General features: G+C 48.5%; 1 protein-coding gene across 1 annotated transcript in view; it reads right to left on the reverse strand.

Annotated features, from left to right (window-relative positions):
- The window catches only part of SHROOM2 (shroom family member 2), a 109,437-nt gene extending 101,777 nt beyond the window's left edge, over positions 1 to 7,660 (reverse strand). Inside the window, exon 1 of the mRNA XM_068163165.1 lies at positions 6,657 to 7,660. Coding sequence (XP_068019266.1) covers positions 6,657 to 6,875 — 219 coding nt within the window. The 5' untranslated portion in view covers positions 6,876 to 7,660. The remainder of the gene's footprint in view (positions 1 to 6,656) is intronic.
- Positions 7,661 to 8,133: the final 473 nt, after the last annotated feature.

Consider the following 8,133-nt stretch of genomic DNA (forward strand, 5'->3'; position numbering starts at 1 on the left):
GAAAGCTTCCACCTACAATACAGTAACAAAAGGAACCTCCATCATGAGCCATTTTCCTTCTACAAGGTAATTCAGTTAGAAAAATGATTGTAAGAACATTGTTAGTATCTATCCAAAGGGATACAGCCTCCCAAGCAGTGCAGTAAAGGTCCCCATATATTCCTTATTTATGAATTGCAGTCACTGAGGCTATCTTCCTCTTTGCACCACCCCTGAGCAACAGGCTACCACACTCTGCAAAAACTTCTAAGTGCAATCTTTTAGAGATTCTGTATCTAAGAAACATGGCAACATGTTCCTTAATCCATCTTCCTCCACATCCATCAAGTCTGATACATGTAGAAGAATTTTAATATTTCAAAGAATGTAGTAATTTCTGAATGGAGAGAGATATTTAAAGGGAGAGAGCACAGCTGGTGGCAAAGAGGATGACTACTTTTCTCCATGGGATGAGGCAGGAGAAGTATAGAGACACTGACACAAAGCCTTGGAGCTACTGTGCCCTTGCCTCGACAGTTCAAAGATTTGGGTTGATTTTGCCATTTCATTGGGGTTCAGAAGAACTCTGAAATAACCACCTCTTTTCTGTCATCAAACAGTCTGCTCCATCTGTTTCTACTTTAAGAGCCAACCCAAGCATTTTGTACCTGACAACAGCTACTCAGTTTCTCAAAGCAGCCATTTGCTGCATTTCCAGCATTTACCAAACAGCCGTCTCTTTCTGCCGTCGAGAGTTCAGCACACCACAGTGACCCTCAGGTACATGCAGAGGCCACTAAAAAAGATCTGAATAACTTGTTACGTTGCAGAAGGCATTCATCTTTGTGACCTGACCCGTGCTGACCAAGAATGCCCTGAATTAATCAGAGACTCAATACTGATGCTGCATTAGCTTAAAGGGAGAGGAAGGGAGTTCTCTCCTAACTGCACAAGTGTCTGATATTTTTGGTACTTCATAGGGCTCTATTAATTAGCTCAATAGATCAAACTGAAAAGCTATGTTCATGTGATGTTCAGAAACAAAGCACAATCATGGAAATAAAGATTTTTTTTCCACAGGCTTTGGTATAGGTGCACACATATTGCAAACAGGCAGGCAATAACCCTTCTCAAGTACAGTTCACCTTACTACAGGTACTTGTGCAGGAATCTAAGTTAAATGCTGAGGAACCGTGGGCTTCCCCAGCTTCTCACACAATTGACAGCAAACGGTAAGCAACTTCAGAAGGCAATTTAGCGCACTAAAGTCACATCTAACTTAAACACTACAAATCACTTCCAAAAAATACCTACTTCTGTTAAATACCTAACTTAAGTCTGGGTGAACACCGCTAAAAGTCAGCTGCTTGGTAAAGCAAATATGAAGGATACAAGAGACATTCTACATCAAGTTAAATTTAAAACCTGTTTACAGTTCCAAACTTTGTAGACATTCCCTAACACTGAATGAATAATAAATAAACAAGAAATAAACCAATAATAATCCAGTTAACTGTTCCACAAACCTTCCATTCCATCTTACTTGAACCAGATCTGTGAGGTTACAAAGACCAAAATTAGATCTACAAATTCACCACCAGAGCAGAGCAGCAAATAGTATTCTTAGGAAGGGGGTTGGGGTGGGATAGCACGGCACACCTGCTCCATCCCCTTTGCAACACTGAAAATACCACACTATGTGGAATTAGAAGCATTTAAAACTTGCTTCTTATCTTAAAGATAAGAAACAAGGCAGGGGGGGTCTGGGGTGTGGTTTGGTTTTGTTTTAAAACAAACACATCAATTTTTATTTTACCTCTTTGGGAAACCCTTCATGCACTGTCTTACATGTACAGAAAGTCCAAAATGGGCCTAATGGTTGGGACTCGTCTCAAAATTCTGTGACAGACTCACAGAACTAGATCCATAGGCATAGTCAGCATCCTCAGTACAGAGCACAAACACATAGGACAATTAAACACAAATGACTTTCCTCAAGAAGAGAAAAGCTTACACATCTGATGAAATATTGGCTTGGTTACTACTAAGCACTTGTTCTAATCTAATTCATGACCAGGTTTCATTTCCCATTTACCTTGTTCTTTCCACACTCCCATACTTTAAATATTCATTAGGCAGAACACCACACAATGAATCTAGTTCTACAGGAAAAAAAGAGATATATACAGTCTACTGAGTAAAGCACATGTAGCATATGCATAAACACCACCAAAGCCCACACTGGGTTTCCCTCTTAACACACAAAAACCCCCAGAACAAAACAAACAAAATCTAAACCCCCACCAAACCACAGCACAAGCCTGATGGATAACTGGGTAATGGTATTACTGACAATCCTTTCACAACATCAAGCAGTAACTAAAGGTCTTTTGCTGGTCTTTTACTTTTATGCTATTGTCTACAGTAGCATCCAAAATTCATACTGAAAAGCATCAGCAGTCACTAAAATAAGAGGTTTAAGTTGTCCTTCAAGTAGACTACACATTCAAACAGGCAATACCACCAAGTCCTATTGCGGTAAATAATGATTTCGTTGAAGCAGCGCCAGTTCACACCTCACCATAGACAGGAGCACATTAGGGCAGCAAGGGAATAGAGAGAAATAAACAAAGGTCCAGGGTGACTGATACTGTTTCTTCTTGAAAGAGAGCACCTCCAGCTGTGGCATGAATTCAGCGCTGATTCAGGAGACAAGAACTCCTATCTACTAAACCAACAACAAAACTTCTTGCAACAGTCCAGGTTTCACTTGGAAATCTTGCCGAAATACCAGCCAAGCCCAGCCTTGATTAGCCTGAAATGAGATCATAGCTCGAGGAGGTATGGCTGTAGGCCCTTGTAAAGCTGATATAAAAGAGGAATTTAAATTATACATCAATCTTTCTTGTAATGCATGAACTAGAATGTGTTCATATTTATTAATGTGCTAAGTATAACGTCGACTCAAGAACAACTTTAGGGTTCCAAAGGACATCGTTAGTACAGCAAGTGAAATGACTTTCTATCTATCACCCACAATCAATGCTGTGACTGACACTACTATTTGGTCATCCCAGATAAGAGTAATTTGAAAGTAGTCAAGATAATGCAGCTATGGGAGATTTTCACAAGATTCACACTGGAGCACCTTGACTTTTCATTATTTCTAGGAAAACCTCCCTCTGCAGGGTTTGTTTCTTTAAAAAGAGAGAAAAAACCCAAGGCTTGCTAGCCTTGTCATTTAAGTCCTCAAAAATCATCATTTCACCTTCTGTTGAAATACACATTGCTATAAAAAGCAAGTCTGTCCTTTCAAGATGTCAAATTAGGCAAGAACAAGCTGCCTTTAGGCAATTCTTTTGGAATGTTATCACCCACACAGGCAGAGATGAGAAAAAATGTAAAGTGTTTTTTTAAAGGGAAATTATAAAAATAGTAAGCACCAACGACAATGCTATTGGACTTTTTTGCTTAAATAGCAGCAACACCATTTGCACACGGGTGGGGCAAGGTTTAGAAGACCAGCTACGTTAAAAGATTGAGCAAGCTGTGTCATGCACCACAAAAAGGGGGGGGGGAGGGGGAGGAGAAAGGGCAAGGACAAAGAAAAAGGAGAAACTAAACAAACAAACAAAAACTTACACCTGGCAGGTGAGCTTGACATTTTACCTACCTGGTTCAGGACTGCGTTTCCAAGTCTTGTTTCGGTGACAGAAAGAAAGGCTATTATGAAATACCGAAGCCTGCCCACCCTCGCACTGTCAGGGCCCACTACTAGGCAGCAGCAGCATGACTAGGGCCTGACCTCTCCCAGGGTGAAGTGTTTTCCCTCCCAGCATTCCAGAGGCTGAACACTTGCTTATCCCTCTGATGAGGCTGGACTAATTTTCTCATCTTTAGCATGCCTTCCCCCTCCCCGATTATTGGCAATTGTTAGATCAATGGATACTCCTGTTTTAATTGACTACACTTCTACCTAATAAATTCTGAAATAGTGTTTGCAGCTCTCCTTGCCCCCAAATCTCCCTATAGTGTGATAAAAATTTCCTGTCAGCAAGTGAAATAGCCACCGATAAATTAACACCCAGGAGGTGTGCTAGACAATATGCTACAACATGAACATGCACTTGCTCACTAATTTTTCGATTACTGTACTTTCTGGTGCTACTTTTCTAGCACCTGATATAGTTGTTCCACATATGCTCAGGAAAGAGTAACTACACCACAGATTTCCCAGCATTTACATAAAGGTGCAACTTTTTTCAGAGGCTGGTCTTGCTTTTGGGAAAACGGTGAGAAAGGAGGCAGGCAGAATTTTAGAAATGCCCCCTTAAGTAGCTGCTATCTGAGAGTCCATTCACACCTTGTCACATTCCTCTCCTTAAAAAGCAGCAGTTGGCGTCATCCATCCTCACTTTCCCAGAGCCACCCTGGGCTAAAGAGACAGAGCTCCAAAGACAGCTCACGCCTAAGCAGAGTTTGAATCTACAAAACCAGAAGGCTTTCCACAGTTATCCCGAAGGATTCGATCCAGGGGGTTTTCTTAAGCCCCGCCACTGACCAGCCACTACCCTACCTGAGAAGGGACAGCACTCACTAAAGGGAGAGAAGCAGAGGTGAAGCAGCATCTCCTCTTCTATGGCAGCCTAGCAATCCCCAGGTGTGCCGGGGGAAGAGGTAACGAGTTCAGGGCTCTCTTCCAATAAGAGGAGACAAACTTTACCTTTCCTCATGCAAGGAGGGATTGTTTTAACCAAACTGGTATTGAATTACTCTTCCCAATAGCTTTCTACCACTAGAAGCTGTAGAGAGAAAAAAAAAAAAAAAAACAAAACCAAAAAACCAAGCCACCAAACCACCCAACACCAAGATGCGTGGACCAAATCAAGAGGAATGTTTTGCAGTTGAAGAATTGTAGTCCTGGGCACATGGGGGACGTGAGCTCCAGTCCCTGGTTTCAAAACTAGTTCTATACACTTGCATCCAACAACAGCAAATGAAAATACACTCCAAAATTTAGACCCAAGGATCCAGGTTATTTCTTCTTCCTAGGTCAGCATTGATGGACTCAGATCTTCTTACACGGAGCAGCATGATTTCAGGAGGGATAAAGACTGTGGTTCTGCTTAATTATTCCTTTGCAACAGACCCCGTTTACAAGCTTCCCCTCTCCAGATACTTCTCTCCACATACCACAGCCACATCCTCATGCCACAAACACTTGAGCTTGTTACTTAATACCGAGGTAACATTATGAATAAGTATCACTGAGCAGTCCTTAGATGGAGCACTTACTAGCCACTACCAGAAAGGTAGAATTATTTGATTTGGTATTTACATAGCAAGTAGCTCTTTTCTCCTTTCCTCAAGGCTCCAGGTTTGATGTTCTGTAATTCAGGGTACAGAGGACAACAGGCACCCAATAATTATTCAGCCTATACATCTTCTGGCACTGACTGTTGTTTCTTGAAAAACAGCAGTAAAGGTCGAGAAAAAGATGGTTTCGAAAGTGTAAAGTCCATAATGCAGTTGTTTCAAAGGTGAAAGGAACGAACTAGGTAACTGACAACGAAACTATCCGAAAAATAAGGTTAGGAGAATTTCTGCTGCGGATAAAACAGGACTTGTTGACCTCTGACACTTTCTGGGCACTTCTAAAATGGCAACAGGCAGAATCCACAGGACTTGCAGGCAACGCATACACATCTTTCCTACAGATCCTGTGCAAAATGTACTTTGCTAATGTGGATATTTTTTTCCTGCCAACTACAAATGGATCTATTTTAAGGTATTTTCACTGTGCAGTAAGAAAGCTGTCTTAACAGCAAAGCCTAGCAATTACTGAGTGGGGTCAAAACACACCCACATGAGAAACATTTTCTAGAAAACATTATGTATTTCTGTAACTCATACACATGGCAGTAGGATTAAAGCTGCGAGTACAGAGGGACAATGAATATCCAAGCAATGAGAAGGAAAAGAAAAGTAAACAGAAAGGGAAGATATACCCAGGCGCCTCCCCCTCCTCCTCAGAGCATGGATTTGGTCACTATCCACAGGACCTTTTGTTTAAAGAAGGAGGGAGACACAAAAGGTTGCCGTAATTATTTTGAATTTACAAGTGTAACGATAGCGAAGAAAACTCAGCCTCAGAACCGAGTTTCACTCTCCGCACCCTTCTGCGCCAGGTGCCCGGAGGGAAGGAAGGGCCCACAGCATGGTTTCGGGCTGCGCTTGGCTGGCAGTGGGGTCACCCCAGCGAGTAATCAGCGACTGCCTTGTGATTTTCATGGGGACTAAGCCCGACTGAGCCAGACTAGACGCTGCGAGTGGGAGCCGCCAGTTTGGCTGCGCCCAACAACCTGTTGCTCCCAGCACTGCTGGGACGCGCCTGGCACCGAGTGCCCCAGCACTCACAGGCACCCTTTCACCCGAGAGCTAACGGCCGCCTTGGGGCCTCAAGAGCACCGCCGTCAGGGAGCCGGGTCGGCAGCACCTGCGCCAAGGCTGGCCGCACCGCTGCAGCCGCCCTGCCCCGCAATGCGTCCCGGGCTGCGGCCAGGCGGCGCGGCCGGACCCGGCCCGCTTCCACCGCCGGGCTGTCACCACCGCCGCCGCGGCCACGCCAAAATGGAGCCGGTCGGACCCACCACCCCTACCCCTCCGGCGCCTCTCACCTTGGTGATGATGAGAGGCTCCCCGTGCTCTCGTCCGCCTTTCAGAGTGAAGCCCCAAGGAGCCCCGCCGGTCAACAGCACCTCCACCAGCTTGTAGCTCTCCGCTGCCCGCTGCTCTACCATCACCACCACCGGCCCCGGTTCCACCAGCACGGCACCGAGCCGCGGGTCACTGCTGGCCAGCCGCTCCCGCCTGCTCCGTAGCCCCACGTCCTCCATGAAGCCCCCGCGCCGCCAGCGGCGCCCGTCGTGGCCGGGGCTCGCCTGCGTCTGCCGGCCGCTCCCCGGTGCGCGCCAGCCGGCGGCAGCCCGCAGAGCCACCTACCCGCCCCGCAGCGCCGTCCAGCCCGACCCCATCGGCGGCGAGAGAACGCTGCTCCCGCCCACCCCCTCCTCCTCCGCAGCCCGCTGTATTGTCTCACGCCGAGACCAGAACCCACTGGCGGTGGGGCGGCTCCAACTTGTGGCAACTTAGCAGCGGGGAAACGCCGCCGAGCAACGCGGGACGCCTGGAAGAGCACGGTGGGGAGAAGTGCTCCCTCCTCCCTTCCTCTGCCCTGAAAGGAGGACGAAATCCACTTTTCACGGCAAGCTTCCTCAGCTGGACAGCCGCTCGCCCCTCCCCAAAAGGCGACAGCGTCGCAGCACGATCCTTCCAAGAGAGAAAGAGGGGGAGCGGAGCGCAGCCTCGGAGCGGCTGCCAAACAAAGGCAGCAAGAGGGTCGGCGAGCCCCGCGCCACGCTACAGCCGTGCCCGTGCCGCCGCCGACCCGCCACACGCAGGGGCGGCTTCGTGTCTCCTTCACCCCTGTCCCCAAACAACAGCAGCGAGCAGGTGGAGGGCGGCCGCCACGCTCCGACTTCCCCAGCACCGCCGCGGATGGGGGGGTGGACGTAGGTGGGGGGAAAGGGGCAGCCGGCGGCTGCGGCCTGCCCCCGGCCAGGGATGCCCCGCCCCCGCGGTGCCAGACCGTGGGGTCTGCGCGAGGCCGACCGTGGACTCTGGAGGAGAGAGGAGGGACGGCTCCTCCTACCTTGCCGCCGTGCTTGTGGAGGGCAGCCGGGAGAGGAAGCGTTAAGCGGTAGGGGCAACGGGGCGGGAGAAAGCCGGCAACATGGAAGGCAGGTCAGGGGGCAGCAGCAGAGGGAGCTGAGGGAGGTGCTTTCTCCCAGCCCCTCCCGATCGTTCCCCCCGCCCCGTACTGTCTCCACCACCTGTGGAGCAGGAGGGGCCCGATGTGTGCCGAGCCTGGCCCGTCCGCCTCGCTGTCCCGCCGGGACCCTCTAGCGGCAGCCGGCGGAGCGGCGTGGCCGGGGCGGCTGAGGTGAGACGAGGCTCCGGGAGCGCTGCTGTCGTCCTCTCCGGCATCGGAGGACTGCAGAGCCAGGGCCGGAGAGATCAGAAGCGCGTCCGAGCCGGGCTTGGCGGCGGCACGGAGCCGTGGTAAGGGCAGGTGTAGCCTACAAAAAAAGCACG

This window comes from Melanerpes formicivorus, unplaced genomic scaffold (genome assembly GCF_026170545.1).
Source record: "Melanerpes formicivorus ecotype bairdi unplaced genomic scaffold, bMelFor1.0.p_v2 SCAF_70, whole genome shotgun sequence".
In the NCBI taxonomy this organism is placed as follows: domain Eukaryota; kingdom Metazoa; phylum Chordata; class Aves; order Piciformes; family Picidae; genus Melanerpes; species Melanerpes formicivorus.